Source organism: Centruroides vittatus, unplaced genomic scaffold (genome assembly GCF_030686945.1).
Source record: "Centruroides vittatus isolate TY-2023 unplaced genomic scaffold, ASM3068694v2 contig_854, whole genome shotgun sequence".
In the NCBI taxonomy this organism is placed as follows: domain Eukaryota; kingdom Metazoa; phylum Arthropoda; class Arachnida; order Scorpiones; family Buthidae; genus Centruroides; species Centruroides vittatus.
The window spans coordinates 3,135,323-3,157,023 of NW_027122558.1; the positions used below are offsets into that span (position 1 = coordinate 3,135,323).

Sequence of the window (21,701 nt, forward strand, 5' to 3'; positions counted from 1 at the left end):
AATTCCCGTCTTTTCTTCTTTAATTAATGAACGAAATTCGTTTTTTTTTTAAGATAACCGAAGAGCGCGGTTTTATCTTTTCTGTGAATTATTAAAAACGGGAATATCAACTAAATTTCACACGCGGAAGAGGGTCAAGTGCAATTAATAACCGTATAATTCGGCATAGGAAGTTGCGTATACATTATTATGTAAATTATATCTCTAAACAATGACTCCGCATAAGTGTCGACTATCAAGCTGTGACAATGTCGCCGCGTGTATCGAGGATAGAAGTTTTTCATTTTTATAAATAAATGTGGTGGGATGTAAACTTTCTAAAACGACACCCGACTTGGCTTTACGGGTTTCTCGAAGGTAAAAAAATAAAAAATAAGTTACGAACCCACTCGAAGCTTAATTTTATAATCGGTTCATCGACTCAGTTTGCCCTAGTCATACACGCTATTGTAATTTAAATATTTTAAAATACTCGGTAGAAATCAACTACCGACCCGGACAGTCGGAAGACTTTTTTTGAAGTGTCCTCTGCACCAATTTCTTGTGGCCACTTAACCGCAGTTAAGGTGTCACGATGCCCTTTCGCAATCTATTGTTTTATACGTAATTATAATCGCTATCGGTTATTTATAGGACCCATAAACGGGGGAAATGTTTATTGGCGAAACGTATACCGAATTCGTAACAATCGACTCGATATTTATTGTTACGTCGTCGCGAGACGTGACAAATTTTAAGGTAATTATTTTAACTGTAGTTACGTAAACGTCGGAGATGGCCGGTGCGGTACAACAGTACGTCTACCCGAAACACTGTAAAACGAATACTCGACAGATGGCGTTTAGTTATTAGAATGGCTAGTCACGTGATCAGCGAGCGGAATTATGTGTGTTGGAGTTTTAAACATGTCACCTCCGATCTCCCGTGCCGTGGGTGGTTTAATAGTTATTAGACAGTGGACTTTTATATCTATTCACCCTTTCGCACTCCCCAGCATCGAAGGTAAGTCTCAACCGTTAGCCGTTCGTCAAGTTACTATTACATAAAGATTAGTTAGACCAACGTAACAATTCCAGATCGGTTTTATATATTGAAATATACATACATTTATTAATCGGAAAACCTGTATATTTAACTTAATCGGCGATTTAGAAAGTATTCCGTGTTATTCCAATTTAAAAATCGCCTCTTAGAACCATTTAATTTCAGTTTCCACAAGAATTGTTTACAAATTAATAGGCTGCCATGCATTAAACTATGGAATTTAACTCATTACGAAATTAATTTTTGCATTATTTTCTACACTTTTTGTAATGCTTGGCGTATAAAACTATCGATCTGGATTCGTTTTGAACTGGCGACTGTACTGTACACGTCAAAGGGCAGCTGCCACAACACCTGTCGTCGGGAAGAATTCAATTGAAACTTTTTCGCAATGGATAAATAATTAAACACAACAAGAATATTATGCTGCCTCGTGCCTGCTTTTCGACTTAAACTCTTCTCGTTTTTATGGCCGTTTTTATAGATAAACGGATATAGATGTTTTAGGTTCTAGTTGACTGAATCTTTCAAATTCGGATAAACTGGTTTTGTAGTATGACAGATCTTTATCCTGGTACGTAACTGGGAACCGAATACCAGATCGGAGACGGTTCGACTTTATCTAGGGAATATCTGAATATCGTAATTCTGCCAGTGCCTCTAAACTAACCGGGGTAATCGGAGAGAGTGTCTGATCTATTCTGCTCCGTATCTGGGACATCCTGCTGATTCAATAGGATACATCATGCGTAACTCGCGGTGCGTCATACAATCTAACAAACAGGTCGTTTATCCGTCTGTGCTCTTCCTTGCAGGTTTGGTCCCTGACGGTGACGATGGATCTGCCGTGTGATCAGGTAAGTTCTGTTCTCCGTGTAATTATACTACATTTTCTGCCGGTTACGCGCTTTCTAAACGGGAGAGTCTATCCCGAACCGTAGCCGAGTGTAAACTCGATGACGATATTTACATTTTGCATTATATTTTTCGGTGTTATTTGATTTGCGCGGTCTTTTGGACGTCGTAGCGAACTTTGGGCTCGGGTAATAGCTACTTAAAGTCGTAAAAATTGCATTCTTATCGCGCTGTGCGAAAGTGCGTATTACAGCTTAGTATTATTAGGGCACGCTCCTAAATTATATATGGAATTTAGTATATTTAGTAGAGCGAGAGAGAGAGAGAGAGAGAGAGAGAGGTTCTTTTAATTAATGTCGAGTTTAGCGTGCAAGTATTATAAACTTGTTCGCAATCTCTTTGACAGTAGTTTAAAACATCGTAAACAAATTCAATGCTGGAAGAATCGATACAAACTGTTTTGAAATGTTTATAAAGTAATATAAACACTTAGAATTAATTTTTGACCGTCACGCAACTTAAATTGAAGTGTCAAGTTTGAATTTTAAACCGGATCCTAAAAGCTCGAAATTCTGCTAGACGTAAACAGGATTTCGTCTATTCTTATTAATTTTTTTTTAACCGAGTAAAAAACCTTTCCATTATTTCAGACGTAATAATTTAATATTTTAGACAATAATAAAATAAAACATTGCTTAATAAACGTTTTATTACGTACTTTGTACTTTTAGTGAATAAGAACAAGCAGACCAAACCCTTTGGTAATTTTAGAATTTGTATAGTTTATAATAATTTAGGAGGTTTCCAAACGTAATTTTATTTCTCGTAGTACGTTATTATGGTCACTTCATACAATAGATCTCATGTGGGACAAGGACGGGCTATCCTTTGGTCACAACTCGGTTCTTCCGTCGTCCGATTGAGCTACTCGAATCCTCGTATCGATCGATATAGACGGAATAAAAGAAATTACATCGTCCAAGAGTGGTTTTTAATATTCCAAATGAATTTTTTTAGCTATTAAATCGTCGCATACGACGAGGCAAAACTTTTCTGCCCATAAAATCCTAGGAACATTGCCACATCTTCATTCTTATACGTTTTCCAGGTAGTTGAGTGCTTCGACTAAGTGCTCTTAACGAGAGACCTTCCAAGGTCTACGTTTTGTCACTGGAACGAGTACAAAACTCGGTTAGATAAAAAAAAAATAGAGATAAAAAATAAAGCGAAGTTAACGTATTCATTCGGTAGTTTTATTTTCTATGAATCCTTCGCTTAGCATACATACTTCACTCGTTCTTTGCGTGTTTAAAGAATATCTATAGATGCGATGTGTATATAAAAACATATTCTAAATATATATCTGCAATTAATTTCAAAATAATAATTTTATATTAATTCTGTTGCATTATTCTGTGCATTTTTTAAATTTAATTGCGACCCGAATAAGATTGCCTTCCGGCGAATATTTCATTTTTCTATTGTAGTTCAACGATTTTTCTCCTATTCTACAACGTTAAAAGATGCCAATTCGCTCGTTAATAATACTTTAAATATATAAAAATCCTCGATAACAACGTGGTAGAAATGTAATTACGAAAAAATTTCTGTTAAATCGAATGATTTAACAAAAATTTAAAGAATGATCTGGAGATTTATTTTCGAAAACGTGGATCACGTGATGGCTTTTTATTGGGTGTAATCCTTTATCTTATCCAATGAGAAGCTGTCATTTTATGGTATCTTATGAAAGGGTTGATACGTAGAGGAGTAATTTCGTAACGCGAATGACTGTTAGGTTTATTTATATACCTATAGAAATACGTCTACTCTTAAAGAAGATGCTAAAATCTACGTAGTCGACATTAAAGTACCCGATTTCTTTTCACTTTTATATCGTTTTCGCTTGCGTGAATGATCGGTTGTTACTCGTCAGGCAAATCCGTCGCTGGATCACACCGCCCAGAAAGAAAAAAGCGAATTGGCTCATCGAGGAAAATTAGGTAAAAGAAGGAGGCCCTCCAGAGTGTGTCTGAAGGCAAATTTAATAGCTTCTTCTCACGTAGAAGATGGTAAGTCGGCTTGGGGGCTTAAAAAAAGCGCCACTTTTTTTTCCGACTCGGGAACGAGTTTAAAACGTTAAAATGACTTTTGTTCGTTCAGACGAGACACGATCGAAAATTGGGAAAAAGTTGAAAAACGAAGAGAATAAATGCCATGGGGTAAGTCGAATCTCGTTCTATCTTCGCCGCCACCGGACGTTTTTAACTCTACGTTTTTATTAGAAAAACGAAGAAGATTGCCGAAGAAACGGAGACGTGGACGAAAGTAAGTCGATTATTATACTTTTTGTTTTAAAAAATATATGAATTAACGAATTTGCTTACAGCAGCGGCTATAATTAAGCAAGGACCGAAAGGAACCGTAATAGAAATCTGCAGTGGAAGAGAGAGAGAAATTCCTACTCTTAATCGTAGCCGTAGTCCCGATAACGATGATTTCTATTCCGGTCCCGTGATAAAAGGTGCCATTTTGAAAACACCGGAAAACGTAAATATAGAAAGTAAGACGTTTTATTGCTGCGGTAAATGCGCGCATAAATCGTAAGTTCGGTGATTTACACCCGCACATTTGATTTCTTAGAACGTTCCCTAAACGTAATGGTAAACGGCGTTGGGTCTAGTTCCGACCAGGAGGAGGATTTTCTAGTCGAAGACGTGTCCAGTCGCCGTTGGAAATCGCTCCCGTCCCTGGATAAAGCCACGAAATGTGAGTGTAACGATCGGAGGGTAAATCCTTAAAACAATCGATTCTAATGAAATTCCACGGCAGCCGAGGAAAAGGAAGACGCTCCGTGGGTTGGCCAGGTCAAGTTGAGACACGTCGACGATCCCGAAAGTCCAAACAGAAGAGGCTGCAGCGTGCTGTTTTTCGGTCCTCTACCGAAACCGCCCCCGACGTCGGTGAACGGAAGCGCCGGAAGCGGCACGCCTTCCGCTAACGACTGGCAACTTCCGCAGGCGCAACAAAAAAGTTTGTATCGATTTCCTGTTTAAATATCTAAATTAACGCGAAAGTCGGCAAATAGTAATGGATTCCGTAAACGGAATTCCCGACGGCGGCCATTTGTAAATTGCGGAATATCGGTCGGAGCGCCGGTTTAATCGTTGTTTTTCGCCTTGTGTCTAGTAAAATTCCGTCTTCGTTTGCGTATTTAAAGACTCGGTCTAAGTAGATTTTTAGTTAATCCATCAAATTCCGATATTTTCGTTACAGGTGGGAAGACGTTCCGTCCGGTCAGACCTCGTCCCGCTTCGCTATGCGAACGCGTGCAAATCCAAACGTGGGACAGGCGCCATCTGACGGCGAATTCGAAAACTAACGGAGAAAGGAAGCGCGACTCGAAATTTCGCAGAAGCGACCCGACCAGGAATAGCAAAATATGGCAGGACATCCCCCAAATTACTCACGCATCGATGAGCCGCGACTCCCATCCGGAAGGTAAAAACTACACCCGGCGTGGGATTTTTTTTTGTCCAGATTCGCTCTTTTCTATCGTCCACCCGCGATGGCGGGAAAAGCGTAAATTATATTCTTTCGTCCTTTTAATTTAGTAAAAGAAGTGGTTAAAGGATGGAAAACAACCGAGACGTTGGAAAACGGCGTACATCGCTCCAAGAGTTTAAATGGAATCGATAAAGACGATCGTCAACCGGAATGGATCGAACTCAGCAAAAAAGTAACGAGTAAAAACATCGATTGGGAAAACTTGCCCACTGCCAGTAAGTATTGTCGTAGTGATTATTTGCAAACTTACCATCCACAGTAGGGACAGTGGCGTAGCGACGGGGGGTGCAAGGGGGTGTATCGTGCACCGAGCGCCACTCGCGGAGGGGCGCCCAGATGGTCTCAAAGACAAACTATATGTGTTTCTGGAGGGGAGAGGGGGCGCCAGTTATGCTCGCTACGCCACTGAGTAGGGATCTATACAGTACGTTTTACCACACCGTACAATACTTTGTCTCGAATGTGGAAATTTCGGAAGGATCCACACTTGAGAACTGGCTAAATTTAATTGCAAGATTTAAATACTTACCAGTTGTTTTCTTTCTTTTCTATCCCTTACTCTACGTAAATAATACCTGTTGAAAAAATTTCTAGTTAGATGAACACAGTTATATTAAAAATACTTTAATTGCTATTATTTATAATACTTAACATAATAGAATTATTATTTGATAGGGGAAAAACGGTTAATGTAACCCTTGGTGCCAAGATGGCGGCTCGTCTCTGATTCCAGCGAGGAAACAGTGGGACGCACGTTCTAACCTAACCTAACCTATTCTAATAAATTACCATAATTATTAGCAACTAAATTTATTAGAATAGGTTAGGTTAGGTTAAAACGTACGTCCCCACTGTTTCCTCGCTGGAATCGGAGACGAGCCGCCATCTTGGCACCGAGGGTAACATTAACCGAAAAGAACAGTAAATCTTGTTCCCAAACACGAAATCTATGAAATAATTTTATCTCTTTCCTCGATTTATTTTATTTCATCTTCATCCATCTTTCGTCATTCGAAGATGGTTTCCGGAATTTAAATAATTTTCCAATTAATATATTAAAGGTGGGTTATCTCTAACACTGGAAATATAATGGGATAATAAAAGGATTTTTTGTGTATCTTTCTCGTATTTATCTTAGAAATATTGGCCTTTTTTACGTTATAAAGTCTTTCGCAACCTTGGGCTATCAGTCTATAAAACGAAAGAATTTTAATTGTGCCTCCGTTTTTCTTTTCGTAAACAGGAAATGTGTAAATACTTTATAAAAATCTTCCAGGAAATTTAATTATTAAAAATGAATCTTTTCTGTCGTTCTTTTATCGATTTTTTCGTTGGAAACGTGATTGATGGAGTCCGTAAATACGTGCTTAATTTACCACCGTAACCGATTTGTATTGTTGGCCGAAGTAAATAGAGTTTTCGTTTAAATTTAACAAGTTTTTCGTCCCGTAAATAATAAAATTATTGCGTAATTTTCGACCGAAATAGTGTAATTATTTATTGTTTATAATTTGTTAATAACAGAAAAAGGCAGTCGAGGGAAAAGTTTCCAAAACGAATTAAGAGTCGTATGGAAAAAATTGGGTAATCAGCTGAACAGTGAACCTTCGAATGAAAAGAAGGCCGAAGAAAAAGAAGAAATCGTCTTGAAAGAAGACGATTTACCTGTTATAAGAAACTGTTTAACCAAGCAAGATTTTTCAAAACCTTCTAAAATGTTTTCTCACCGGGAAAAATTAGGTGAGCTTCTCCGGGCCTGACCATTAACGCTCCTTTTTCTCCACTTAAAGCACTTTCGTTCTAATTACAGATACAAATGCTAATTCTCGGTGCCAGAAAAAAGCGGCTCCGGTCGACGATCACGTTCACTCGTCGGGTGGAAACGAAGACGTCTCTTGGATTAAAGAAGCCGAAAAAAGAAGACAGAAATACATGGATTGGCAACGTCCAGGTTAACCTTAAAGCGTAGTTCCCCCCCCCTACGTCGTAAATATCGGAGAATAATAACGTCAAAACACGATCGTATGGTGTTACAGATTTATTACCTCGTTTATCACACTTATTCCGTCTCGTTACGTCAGCTCTATTTTTCAAAATTAATTATTAATAATATTTAAATTCGGTTATTTCTGGTTTATAACCGCCAAAAGATTTATATTTTATCAATTAAATTCGCTACGTTCGATAGACAATCCGGGTGAATCGCCTTTACGTCCGTAATTCGGATCCGCTTGGTAATTCTCTAAGGTGTTTTCGGGGTCGTCCTTGTTGGAGAGACAATCTCCTCGGTAATAACTCCTGCAGCTATCTCCCCGTAACGCCACACACTCCACGATTTAGTTACAGTTGTCTCTCTGGAATTCCTCCCATTCCCACCGGCCGATCCGATATTTCTCAAAACGGCATCTTAGACGGAGTGTAATTAGGGCACGGTTTGATCTTCCGCCGTGCCTGATCGATTTAAAACCCGGGGAATAATATCTTCTTGTAAAGTTACAGGGACACGTCTTCAAATTATTAATAGATACGGTAGCGTTAAAGATAGGGCGACGAATAGCGAGAAGCACCTTAAAAGAGATTAAATTTCTTTTAACGGGTGCCACCCGAGTGTGAAAACCAACGAGGTTATCGCTGAGGAGAGACCGAAAAGTTTTCAAATCCGCTTAAAGTTGGAGTTGTTTTTTACAAATTTTCTTCATTTCTTTTATCGAATGCAAAATGTGTCGCTGGTTTCTATATATTTTTCACCCGTGTGATCGTCCTTTGTTATTCTACGAAAGGTAATTAGAACGAGTCGGCTTCGAGCAATAATTTCTCGATTTTGCTCTCTTCAAAAAGATAACGATCTTTATCATTTGCAAGCTCGTATTGTAGGCAAATGTTTTCCAACTTCCGGATTTTCCGGTCGTCCCTACCTTGTCGCGTTCGTGTTGAAATTAAACAAGGTTATTGACGTTCGAACGTTTGGGTTGCTAAGTACAAACTTTATCGGAAGACAAATATTTTTATCGGTCTCCGGCATTTAGTTTCCAATTACGGACAGATTTCCTTTTATTTTAAAGTAAATAATTTTGTTTTCTCGGGTTTTATCCATTAAAAATTTCGAAAAATATGACCCCAATTAAAGGAATATCTCTATATTTTATCTCTTATTCTCCCGTAAATATAAACGGAGGTCGGTCGGGCTGCGAGTTTTACATGGCAGAATGAAGTCGATCATCAATCTTTCGAGTATTTTTTTCGATCCTTCTCATCAATTACTTCGGAAAATCATTAATCTTTCGAAGGGGAAAAAAGAGATAACCCGATAGTTTCCAGTTGTTCGGAAGAAAATGCATTCTTTAGTCCGGTTTAGTAGCTCCTTTGCGGGGTATTAAATACCTAAAGAACAAAAGTTTATCGATTAAAAGTTGGTAGAATATTAGTTATTCGGTAGCAATTTTAATTGAAATTAAATGACCTTAACGCTAAAATTCTAATGGTTATAAATAATAGAGACGGAGCATTAAAAAAATTTAATAGAAAATTCATTTTGCCTTCCCGGAGAAAGAACTCTTACACTTAGGCCCTATATATTAAATAATTGTTAAATATATAATTTTAATCGTTTAATCTGTAACGATCAGACTTTGATTTTCGATATTTCAGCCGTAAAAGAAGAAGGGGAGAAAGAGGAAGAGCAGCCAGATGGAACGAAGAATGCCGTACAAGTGTGCGGTAAGTCTTCCCGCCGTCATTCTACAAAAGATAAATTAAAGTTATCGTAAACACTGCGACATTTTGCCGGCCTTTTCAATTATTTCGTCGTCGTTGGCATCATTTATTCCGTTTCGTGCAGTCTGGCGCCCGTCTTTGATCGATAATAATTCGTTACGAATGCCGCTACAAAATCTCTAGGCATTGAGTTTTGTTGGGAAGAACACAAACAGTTACTTACTCCATTGTTTTCAACGGGACGTTGGTCGAGGAATAGATTATTAAAGGGTGAAAATGAGTATAATCTTACTCAAAAAGTGTGTGTGTGTATATGTGGAAAACGTATATTAATTTCCTTTGTAATAACTGTCGAAGGTTTTAAAACAGGATATCGTGCCATAAAAGCATTTATTTTATCAAAATAAAATATTTCAAGAATTTCATTTTTACGCGGCATGCCGTTTTATTGTCGTCGATTCTATTTCTGAATTCTTTACATAATTCTCGAACAAATGACTTTCTTATCGTAACTTATTGCTGGAAAACGTGAATAATTTCCAATTCTCTCGTTATCTGCAAACTTTCCTATCTTCTTCCTCTTTAAACGAAATTTTTGCGATCGAGGTGATAAATTTGTAAATTATATATATATTTTACAAATATTTATCTAAACTTTAATACAGTTAAATAACTATTTTAAAGGATAAACAGACATTTTTTTTTTTCCAAATGTTGCTTGTTCGGACGTAAATTTCCTTCATCCATTATATAAATTGAGTTGTCGGAACTTGACCCACTTTTCCAAGGGGAAAACATTGTGATTTAATTTTTTCCTGGCTACTCAACAGATATTTCTATTAAAACTTTATCTTATACATTATCTGCGGATGGTGATCTTTTGTGTTTCATTAAATACTTACCGCACATTAAACTTAGAAATTTTCGGTAATCTCCACTTTTTCTAACCGTTAGAAAATATTCCGTAGTCGTGTTTTTAAACTTGAACAAAATTAATGTATTTAAGAGTTTGCCACTTGATTTTAACGGTTTTAGATTTTATTTTCTAGTGTAATCGTTTGAGGAATTTTTGCAGAGAACATCGACAAAGCGCCGGTTCCATCTCGTGCAGAAAATAAAGGAAACGACGAAGAAACTTCGCCCTTTCCCGTTAAACTTCGTCGAGTTCGTTGCGCAAAACCCGAAGAATGCTTTCATCGAGTGAAATGTCCACTTCCTTCGCTCGACCGGGCCGACGATGAACGTAAGTGGCCAAAAATGCCAAAACCTCCTCCTCGAACAACGCTTTCAAAGGGCAGTTTTCTCCTTCCACCGGATAAAGTGAGAGTTCGTCGACTAAATAGCCAGGTTGAGGCCGAAGTTTATAACGCGAAAACGTGTACGTCGGACGTTTAGCGCCGCTTTCCTGTAAGCTTAGAAGTTTGACAATGGCGTTTGGAACGTCGAGCATGATTGACTGACTATCCAAACGCCATTGTCAAACTTCTAGGCTTACAGGAAAGCGGCGCTAAACGTCCGACGTACACGTTTTCGCGTTATAAACTTCGGCCTCAACCTGGCTAATATTAATAAGTTTAAAATAATCTCGGAATATAAATTGCCGTTCATCTGGTAATAAAGGACGACTGTTCTTACAATATGATCCGGCTGATTTTTATCCAGTAACATGTTTACGCGATTTTATTTCAAGCGTGACCAAAAACTAAGAGAACTTTCTTAAATCTTAACCGTTTGACGTACTCTAAAGAATACAATACGCTTTGTAATTTACGTTACGGTTTCTTAATTGCCGATATTAATATACTGTAAAACGTAAACTAGTTTATTGCTCGTTTTAAGTTGTGTTACGAGAGTCTTCTTTAAAACTAATTATCGTTTGCTACGTAACATCTAACTGATTATTCGACGTTTTTATTTAAATTAGGATCTTCGGTTTCTCGTCGTCATTCTTCGCTTTCTTCTCCCCGATCGAAGACGGGAAGTGACGAAAGTGAATCCGTGGTGCGAAACGGAGTCGACAACCAACATGGAAGTCGGTAGTTTTCTCTAGACTCTTCTTTACAGTGTTGAAAATCGTCTTTACTTTTTCTATGCCCTTTTCAGCTTCCTGCAAACAGTCGACCAGCGAATCGTTCTCCGTTCAGTTGTCCGATTTCGAAGGGGACAACTTTTACGTCGTCATCAACGAGAGGGATGACGATAGCTTCTTGCAAATCAAGTCGGCCAACCAGAGCGGTTCTAATAAAGATAACTCGAGTTGTAAGAGAGAAGATACAAAACTGGAAGAATGGACAGAAAAGGAGAAGGCGGTTTTCGTTCGGAAATTAATCGAAGAAGACGAGTCCGTCCGTAACGATAATCTAAAGAAAGAAGGAATGGTTAATGGCGACCACTTTAATTCCTGTAACGAAGATTCGATCGTAACAGATTGTCGGAAGTCGATAATTAGCGCGAATTCGACAAATTCCGACGTTCAGACCGAAGTAGATAAGTCGGAAGTGTATGTAGATGCCATGGAAAACGGAAACGAAATGGATAGTAACTGCAGTGGGAACGATAAGTTTTGTTCCAAAGAAAATGGGAAGGGGAACGACCGAAACGATTCCCTCGACGAAGAACAGCAAAACGACGACAAAGAGAGTAGGGGAAATGGATTGGTAACAAAAACGAGAAACGGAATCCAAGAAACTTTCGAAAATTTAACAATTAACGGCATAAGCGCTATTCCCATTTATCCCAGAAAGACGAAACGTAGTCACAAAACGGAGACACTAGAAGAGAAAGCCGCTAGAATGACGAACGACATCTGCGGAGTCCTGAGCAGTTTAGGTAGACATAAAACAGAAGTGGAAAAACAATCGCTTCGACGAGACATCCTGAAGACCCTGACGTGTCCCAGCATTTGTCAAAATAAAGAGAAGCCTTCGAGAACTTTGACCTTGGTGACGTGCGACGGAGACGGTTTAGTGGCATCTTCGGTGCAAGGACGTCTGTCGGAACTCTCTTCTGTCGGAGTTCAAACGAATTGCGACGATATAGAACAGGAGGAGGTGTCGGAAGAAAAGAAGAACCCGAAAAAAGTTCAGACGAGAATCAAGAAGAAAACGGTGAAAATTATAATACACGAATGCGAAGACGACGAAGAGAAGCAAGAAGTGGTGGAAGAAATCGTGGAACAGATCTTAGGTTAGTGAGGTTTTTATATATTTTTTAAGTTACAAATTGAAAATGAATGTGGGTTTTTCTAGAGCCGAGACAGCAGAAGGGGAAAATGGTCAGAAAAGAACCGACGATCTGCAGAGCCGTAGAAGAGACCGAGGACGGACATAAATACTTGGCCACGACAGTAACGGACGGTTGCACTTTTTGTATCGACGATAGTTCGTAGCTACGTCACGTACTGTACGTAGGGTCGCAGCTAGGCCTACGTTAATCGGGATATACACGAATTGTTAACGTTTAAAATATACCCAAGCTTTGTACATTTGTATTTATTGTTAAGCAGAATAACGACCGGTCGTGATGTTAGCTAGTCACATGTACTGTACATAAATCTATTATTTAATAATAACACCAACAAATATTTTTTGAACATAAGTTATTTATTTCAACAGAATCGACTGGAAAAAATAAGACGAAAGCGAAAATATATCTTTTCGTACGTTTCGGAGAATACTGATCGGTCAATAAATTACCCGAAAGTGGAATATTTCGAAGATCTTCGGATCTTTGGCAGTTTTATTTACAGATTTAAACCCGGGAATGTGTTCATTTGGCCAGGTTTTCAAGTCACTCTATTCAAAGATATGGCCAGAGTTTTTCCTTTGCCACTCAACACCACTTTGCCGGCCGTATTTGGTAAGATACCCAGTTCGTGATTGGATAAATTTGGCGGTTCGCTTCTTCCGCTTAACCCTCTACAAATATATTTTTTGATGGCTTCTCTAAAATCCTTTAAATGATAAGCGTATAAAAATGGATTTATAGCAGAATTAGCGTGAGAAAGAATGATGAAACAGTCCATTAACCAAACGGGAACGTCGCAATGGTGGCAAAAAGCTTTAATGCAATTCACCAAATATAACGGCACCCAACAAATAACAAAATATAGAACTATAACGAATAAGTTCTTGGCCTTTTTCACTTCTCGTTTGTGTATTCTTGCGGGATGAACGATGCTGTCGTGGCTCCGATGCAACTGATTAGTATGCTGGATCTGATGAGAGGGAGAGTCCACGTTGTAGATGTTGACTTGCGAAGTAGCTTGACTAATATTACCCGATAATTGACCCAGATGAGAGATTTGACGAAGCTGAAAACGAAAACACGTTACGTATTAAAATGTCGTAATTAAAAAATGTTAATCATTTCAAATAATACATCGCTTTTCTTTACGTTAATCTATTTTGTAGTACCGAGAATGAAACGGCAGATTAAACACTTAATTTGACCGTCGACGAGGAAATGCGACTCTCTCGACGGGGGGAAAGTCATTGTGAAAGAGAACAAACAAGGAGAGAATTGAAAATCTCTAACAATTACGAGCGCTAAACAAAGGTTAATACTCTCGAAACGTAAGAAAGAATTTCACGCGTGTTAAAAATGACTCGAAAAGTTCGTAGAACCGATACAAAAGACTGGCGAAACTTAAAGAAAATCTTTACAATATGAACCGGGGTCGAAAGCAGAAACTACGAGCTCCCGTTTCCTAGGAAGAGCAATGAATGCGGGAATTCATTCGCTAATAATGACACGAGGTTGTTTGCCAGCGATTGCATTTAGAACAAGGCACCGTCTACTGGCATCTTTCAGAAATATAATTGGCGTTTGAACTTTTAACATACATCGTAACATTTATAAATTGTCGCATTACATAACCTATATTTGTATATTTTCTTCCTTCCTACAAGATTCGGCTGTATTATTTGTCTTTTGTCACGTGTCATTTATTTCACGTTGAAACGTTTCTTTTTTTTTCTATATCGAAACTGGTGATATAAGCGAGAAAAACGCCAGTAAATTTTTCAAGGTTTATTTAAATATAACACATTCTTTTTCGACAAGATATTGATTCGGGTTTCTCTCGATAATAAGTTATAACAATAAAACATAACAACAAAAACAAATGTAAAACAAAACAACGAGTTGCATAACTTTTCCGACTGTTACGAGATTTTATTCAAATAAATCTTGTGTATAGCGCTATCTGTTAGGAGATTTTGTTATAAAAAACTTTCTAATTATAAAATAACAAAACACTTAATTTTGAGGGTAGAGGTCAGTTTTATATTTAAAAAAAAAAAAAAAAAAAACTAAGTGCTAACAGGTAAAAATCTTCGTTAAGTCCGACCTCACTGCGGATACAACACGTCACCATCCTCCATCTACTCCCTGGACCTTAAATCGCAAAAATTTAATAGCATCGATGTCCCTTCTATACAAGCAACCACGCCAAATTTCATATCAATTCCACCCCATCTCGAGATATCAAACGAAGTAGATGCCTGCCCGCATACAATTGTTTCCCCATTGTTTTACTTTGCTGTTTTGTTTGGGAGGTCTCAAAACACAGAGATTGAAAAAACTAAGGGTAAAATTTGACACGATTCCAATACTTTTCCTGGTTACAGTATATATACATAACAGGTGGAAAGTAAAACGAACGTGTATTTATCAGTTTTTCTCCCTCCCTTAACGTTTGTTGGCGAATTATTATTACGTTTAAATAATAACACAAGTGGCCCACGCAGGTTTAACACGTCAGTGAGTTCACTTAAGATTCGATACGTAATCACGATCCTTAAGAAATAAACAGATACTTTAATCCCCATCCTTTCTAACTGATTTAATGAACAACTGGGAAGACAATATCCTCCTCACTTCACGTGTCCGTTTGCATTAAAAACTCTACTTTCTAATACCGCATTACGCCGAAAAATTCTACGTAATTCATCCTAGTGTGTCTTAAAATTTATAAAACGAACTATTTTTCGCACACTGGGGGGTTTTTTTTAACTCTTTCCTCTTTTTAGCAAGCCCATTATGGGTTCGGCCAGGCGGTGAGGGACGGGGCCCGACATATCAGGACGGACCACTTTGGAGGACCCGTTCGGATTCGATTCCGGTTCCTCCAAATAGGGACCGGCTCGGCCATCCGGCCTTGCAGAGAGGTTTGTTTATTACGGGGATCGATGCTATTAAATTTTGGTGGTTAAAGGTCGACGGGGTGGGAAGATAAAGGGGGTGGCGTGTATCTCCAGTAAGGTCAGACTTAATTACGATTTTACTGGCATTTACAAGTTTTTATAAAACCCATCGATACCCCCGAAAATTAAGCTTTATGCCATTTTATAATAGTTAAAAATAGAAAAGCTTCTTAAAATAAAATATCGTAACGGATGGCGAGACAAAACCTTGCCGGGAAAGTTAAGCAACCGGTTGCCGGATTTTCCGTTTTTAACGTTTTAGAATCTTAAAATATTTTAGCATCGGAAGATTCGAACGGATAAATAGAATTCGAAAGCAGTTTAATAGACCGAGAAGGCCAATTCGTTACGTCACAAATCTCCAATTTAGATTCTTCTCGTCGATCGAGGGGTCTTTTCCGCCGATCCGAGGGTAAGAGTCGACGTTGTTTGTTTGACCCGCTTAAAGTGTCGAGCGTAATTTGGGTTTAGTTCCCGCGGAGAAGCACGATCTAAATAACCGACGACGGGCCGAGATCATTTATCTGGGTGGAAGGGAAGGTGCGGATTGGGACGGCAAAACGGGAAAGGACCAGAACCTTAATTCGGACAGGAGATTCCCGTCGATCCAGCTCTTCCTCCGATAAATCTCGGCGGTAATCCGGTGGACTTTTCCGGTCGTCGGTAAACGAAGAAGTTTCCCGTCGCCATTCGACCGGTTCGTAAATAGCAACCGCGCATCTAGTTCCACATTTTTTCGCCCAATTTCATTTCGGGTCCAAGTGCGTTTCTCCAATTTTAAAGTCTCGTTCTAAATTCCAGATTTTCCAAAAGCGGTCGACCGATAAATGCATTTATTTAACTCGTGGCCCGTTCGGAGGAGGGGCGCCGCCTCCGATTAAGGTTAGGCCGCGCGCGCTCCTCCCTTCCCCACGCATTTCCGTCCGACTCGGCCAGGTTTCCGGCCGGTGCGTGACTCTTCGCACCGCCGAGAGTTACGTTACCCTCTTTTCCCACCGCTCCTGGGTGCCAGAATTCCGTCCTACTCCCTTTAAACTCGGCTCGCCGCCATCCCGGGGGAATTATTCCACCGTCGGATCTCCCTCCCGCGCTAAGTGGTAAACTTTCGTACAAAACGATCGTCGAACGCTTTTTGGCCCGGATTCTCCCACCCCCCGGTGGGGATTATCCGGATTTCCGACGGAATGCCGGATTGATTTACCCATCCGGCCGGGTCGAAGCCGTTACAGTATTATAAAACCGGAAACGTCGGGACGTCCGAATATCTGTCCTCTCCCGGCAAATCCTCGTCGACTCACGCTTTTTGGGATAGCTCGTCTCGGACCTCGACCGCTCGCCTAATCGTACGCACGTACGACGTCGTTATTTCTCTCCGGTGGCAATCTAGGCGACAAAATTTCGATGGCGTAAGCCCCAAAACCCTCCGACGAATTTATACAAAATTTAAGACGTCGGTAGCACTCGTCGCGGACACTAAATACTTTAAATTTCATCCGAATCGGTTCGTCGGTGGTGGAGATATTAAAGACGAAAGTTGGCACTTTAACGTCAGGCTGAGCGCTATCGTAAACGAATCTTACGCGCCGTTTATAGAATTTGCATAGCTTACAAGTAATTTATACACCTACGACTGTCGTTAGTTTACGTTACATTTATTTGTACGCAACGCCTAATAAACTTTCGAGTGTAAATTCCATTGGAAAGTTTAGCTTTAGGGCGACGATGTTACCCTAAAGTTTGCTCTATTTGAAAGTATTTCGAAAGAAGAAAATTCTATAAGCTACAGATATTTAATGCCTAATATGAAATGTTTTGTTGTTACAAAACCTTCAAATGTAGGACCCGACTTACCCGGTACAGTTCGTAAGTAAGATCGAAGAGGTGAAATATGAAAATTAAAATTAATACGTAATTAATACACTTGCCGTTCAAAATTTATTCTATTCTTTGTTGTTAACGTAACACAATTCATCTTTTACGGAATTAACAAGCCGGTAATTGTCATTCGTTAATCGCTTCGTTATACACAATGAGTATTATCGGCAGAATTAGCGAACTTTTTTGTTTCCGCTAGTTTTAATCGTTTAGTCGCCGCACGTATCGCTTCACTTCGTCGACGAACGAAAGCCAATATTTTATATAAAGTATATACAATGATGAAGTTTAGTAAGTTCTATCGACAAAATGCACAAATGCCCGCTGTCCTATCTGTCGAATAAGTGTTGAAATTTATAGCAACCGACCGACGACGACGAGTTTTTCGTTCGAATTTGCATGGGAACCACCACCGAATTTCCTCAGTCTACCAGCGATTACGTCTAAGAATAGACGAGGGAATCTCGAGAGGAATTACTTTTAGACTATTTTGCTGACGGAAACGTTCCACTCCTAATCTTGTGAAGACTTTTAAGACGGTATAATGAACATTCGGTTAATATTACCAGGGCCGGATTTACGTAGGGACATTTGGGACCGGTGCCCAGGGCCCCCACAGAACTATGTTTAAACATAAATATTTTTTTCCCCTATTACTGCGACAGCCTAGTGTGGCCTAATCGCGAGGGCCACAGGCAAAGAAAACCAAACTCGGGAAAAAACCTATGAAACATCGGAAAATTTCGGGAAAAAAATTATACATAGGTATTTTTCAATTAAATTAAAATAATTAGTTTTACACAATAAAATATACATATGTTTACAATAACCTTATTTTTAAATGAAATTTACAACTTTATAGTTGAAATCTAGTTGAAAGTACAGTATTTTGTGTAAATTTTCTAAATCATCAAATTTGCCTACTCTTAAAGGGCGGCCCTCACCGAATTTGTACCCAGGGCCCCCGGATTGGTAAATCCGGCCCTGAATATCACCTATGATGACTAAAATGGTGGCTCGTCTCTGATTCCAGCAAACAGAAGCAGTGGGCACGCATGTTCTAACCTAACCTATTCTAATAATTTGGTTGGTAATAATTATGGTAATTTATTAGAATAGGTTAGGTTAGGTTAGGTTAGAACGTGCGTCCTCACTGTTTCCTTTCTTCTGTTTGCTGGAATAAAAGACGAGCCGCCATTTTAGTCACCATAGGTAACATTAACCGAACATTCTTATCATTTAAAAAGTAAAAAAAAAACGTGGCAACGGTGAGAAAATAGAAACCTTGCGGACGTTACTACGGAGTGCGTGGCCAATAAATCACTCGAAAGTCACTTTACGGTGAATTTTCGCTTATATTTTCTTTCTTTCCGACTGATTACGTGCGTACAAACGTAAGTTTAAGATCTTTAAACTTATTCGATAGACCGGAAACGAGTGGAGTGGAAGAAAAAGTTGCCGGAAAATACGTGGAACGATTCTTCCTTTTTCGAACGGCCCTTCCTCAATTTTTATCGATATTTACATTCTCCAAACAATTACTTACGTTAATTAAATTACTAAACACGCGAAAGGAAATTATCGGGCGAAAACATTCCGAGTCAATAGTAATAAGTATCGGGATTAATTACGGCCACCGGCAATTACACTAGGTGCCGAAGACGAGAAACGGTATCCAGATCGATACCGTTTCTGGACCGGCAAATTTCTCTAATAATCGATTTTTGTCCGTTTGTAATTAAACGGGCCGAGGTAAAGAGAACGGCCTCTCGGTGGGGGTCTAATGACGGGAAGGAGACGGACGAAGGACGAGGGCGACGATATTTAGTTGCAACAGGTGGAGAATCCCACGTGACACCAATCGATGAGTCCCGCAGACGTTTCGAGGACGGGAAAGCCGCGGTGGCCCCGGAAGAGGACCCGAAGCTCGACGTTATAAACAAAACGCCCCGAATCGGGCTAATATCGAGACCATTCGATTTCTGTCGTGGTGACGTTTTATCGCCCAAGTAAGGAGAAGGTGGTGCGAATATCTTCGCTATAGGCACGTAAAAACCGGACGAGGATTTACGTATTTACGACGTAAGATCGATCGTGTCGATTATGAATAGCGCTGGCGTGTCGTTTACGTCGGTAGAATAGAAGCGTTTTTCGGTCGTACTACACTCGGGGGAAGTTCTCTGTTCTTAAGCCAAACTTCGATCCTATTTTTAAATCTACAACACTGTTTAATTTCTACAGTTTGGTTTAAAAAAAAGAACGAAGAGTATAACGTTACGGGGCGAAAACGCGATATTGGTGGCATAAATACCAAAATGAATATTAAAAAATCCTTCGATTGGGTTACCTCGTCCATATTCGAGATCTCGGAATTCGAAAAGTCAAGCTTTAATAAATATTTGAAAATTAGCAAATGGCAAGTTTAATGATTCGTAATTAGGTTAATTATAATCTGCGGATTTTATAAACAAGGATGACGAGAATTAGATACCTGCATTTGTATTATTATTATTATTATTAGAAAAGGCTAGCTAAGAATATTGAGCTGGAAGACGAGCGTAATTGGGACATATTGGCATCTCCTCACCCATGGAAAGAGACCGAGAGGAAATGGGTGGGTGCCTTCCTTTGAATTTCCTTCAATTTTACGACTTTCTGTATAGTACACACTGGCAGATTTATCTATCGACACCGTGCTAATTTGCTAATTATAAATTATGTTACGAGTTATCGTCAGAAGAATACTCGGCGACGATACACTTAAATATACGCAGTTTTCTAATCGGAAGTTGGCCAAAAACTTTACAAAACGACATCCTCTAGAATGAACGTTGGTTAAACAATATTGCAAAACTATTTCGAAATTTCTAATATTATTTCAGCGATTTTATAAATGCGCAGTTATAATTACTGTATATTTCTTAACCCAAAATCCATTTAAACGGTTAATTTAGTATGACAAACTCCGACTAGCGAAACAAACAAAGCCAAAACCTTTTAGACGGTCGGATCGATTAAAACGGCGAGTGTCTATCGAAATTCTCCGCAAATATTCGATATTCGAAAACTGGTTTCGAACTTAACTCGTAGCCGAACTATTTATGGTCAAGTGCTGCGAGTGTCACCTTGGTTATCGTTTATGCGACACGGATGAGTTTTATACGACTTTTTTCCACCCGTTATCTGTTTTATAAATAAATTTTCAAGTTGGCTGTAAATCACTTTTAAAAATTAAAAATACTTTTCGAGAGAATCAATCGTCGGATGTTCCGTCCGCAAATAAGCCAACTTGTGCCGAACTTCAATTAAACCGTATCGATAATCTTAGCCAATATAACTTTCTGGGGCTATTAATGGACGGAAGTGACTGTGACCCGTTTTTAGGAAGTAGTTCAATAGCTGATATTGTCAACAAACTAATTTATAGCGGTAGATTATAATAAATCAACAGTTAATCCCATTAAAGCGAAAATTGCAAGGTCGTTATAAAAATGGCAATAAAAAGTAATAAGAAAAATTAAGTATCGATTACGGTTGGTTCGCGTATTCGTTTATTCTATTCGGAAACGGATCGGACGTGGGCGATTATTCTTACGAAACGACCGGATGTTCTCCGCACACAATAAACGAACTCACCTGTTTTTTAACCACGAAGTAGATGCTGCCGTAGAAAAACCCCATTAACAGCACCGGAAAGGCTATCGTCACGAAAAATATAAACACTAAAAAGTAATAATCCATAGACGGAATGAAAAAACAACGTCCTTCCGGCGTTTCTGGTCCATTATTCCAACCGAAAAGTGGAAGGAATCCAACAGCTGCACCTAATACGTAACACCCGACGATGGTGCCAATAACAGTCTTCTTGGTAACTAATCTGTGATAACAGAACGGATAAATAATCGCCCAATATCTGTCCAAAGATACGGCTACCAAATTCAATATGGAAATGGTGCACAGCACTACCAACAACGATAGCATCAGCATGCAGACCCCGAATTCGTTTCGAGGGAGTCCCATTTTGGTCAGTATGGCCGAGGGGATGCCCACCAATCCCACTAACAAATCGGACACCGCTAGACTGACTATGTAGTAATTCGTTAGTTTCCGGAGTCTCCTCTGCGTGGCGAATACTAATATAACAAGAAAGTTACCGGTGACCGCTATGACTGCCACTGACAATTCCAGAGTGGTGTAAACGGGCGGCAACTTCTCCTGCATGTTCGTCTCCTCACATGTCTAGAATTCCGACTACACTAACTTCCCGCTAAATCTCTGGTGGTATATCCGGCCAATGGCGCATGCTCTGTCGTGACGTCGACGGGAATTACACACGCGACGACGGCGACTCGCGGTCGTGGCCGATGACGTTCTCGTTAGCACGCGACGCGACGACACACTCCGTTGACAATACGGCAACGTTAAGGATCCCCGACGATC

At 39.4% G+C, this 21,701-nt stretch overlaps 2 protein-coding genes across 4 annotated transcripts; one reads left to right on the forward strand and one right to left on the reverse strand.

The window, feature by feature from the left end:
• Window positions 1–853: 853 nt before the first annotated feature.
• LOC136982610 (uncharacterized) lies at window positions 854–12,763 on the forward strand. 3 transcript variants are annotated; one of them, XM_067279154.1, is made up of 18 exons: window positions 854–1,002; window positions 1,860–1,901; window positions 3,836–3,971; window positions 4,063–4,121; window positions 4,185–4,227; window positions 4,289–4,462; window positions 4,543–4,668; window positions 4,732–4,932; window positions 5,176–5,400; window positions 5,514–5,681; window positions 6,991–7,206; window positions 7,277–7,417; window positions 9,115–9,183; window positions 10,256–10,423; window positions 11,105–11,212; window positions 11,284–11,718; window positions 11,755–12,366; window positions 12,429–12,763. In XM_067279154.1, the coding sequence occupies exons 2-18, from the start codon at window positions 1,881–1,883 to the stop codon at window positions 12,566–12,568; spliced, it is 3,042 nt and encodes a 1,013-aa protein (XP_067135255.1). In that variant the 5' UTR covers window positions 854–1,002; window positions 1,860–1,880; the 3' UTR covers window positions 12,569–12,763. The 3 variants fall into 3 exon arrangements, with proteins under 3 accessions (XP_067135255.1, XP_067135253.1, XP_067135254.1); XM_067279152.1 differs by having other exon boundaries at window positions 11,284–12,366; XM_067279153.1 differs by having other exon boundaries at window positions 4,292–4,462; window positions 11,284–12,366.
• On the reverse strand, window positions 12,665–21,670 carry LOC136982612 (adenosine receptor A1-like). Its single transcript, XM_067279156.1, has 2 exons — window positions 20,898–21,670; window positions 12,665–13,492 (listed from the first exon to the last, which is right to left on the reverse strand). The coding sequence occupies exons 1-2, from the start codon at window positions 21,480–21,482 to the stop codon at window positions 12,965–12,967; spliced, it is 1,113 nt and encodes a 370-aa protein (XP_067135257.1). The 5' UTR covers window positions 21,483–21,670; the 3' UTR covers window positions 12,665–12,964.
• Between the last annotated feature and the right edge of the window lie 31 nt (window positions 21,671–21,701).

What these genes read in the sequence shown, in the direction of transcription:
- LOC136982610 (XM_067279152.1), top strand. Translation starts at nt 1,881, where the DNA reads ATGGATCTGCCGTGTGATCAG. An exon ending in GAATGCCGTACAAGTGTGCG is followed by an intron (nt 9,184 to 10,255) that starts GTAAGTCTTCCC and finishes GAATTTTTGCAG; the next exon opens with AGAACATCGACAAAGCGCCG. An exon ending in AATCGTGGAACAGATCTTAG is followed by an intron (nt 12,367 to 12,428) that starts GTTAGTGAGGTT and finishes GGGTTTTTCTAG; the next exon opens with AGCCGAGACAGCAGAAGGGG.
- LOC136982612 (XM_067279156.1), bottom strand. Translation starts at nt 21,482, where the DNA reads ATGCAGGAGAAGTTGCCGCCCGTTTACACCACTCTGGAATTGTCAGTG. An exon ending in ACTTCGTGGTTAAAAAACAG is followed by an intron (nt 13,493 to 20,897) that starts GTGAGTTCGTTT and finishes TTTCGTTTTCAG; the next exon opens with CTTCGTCAAATCTCTCATCT.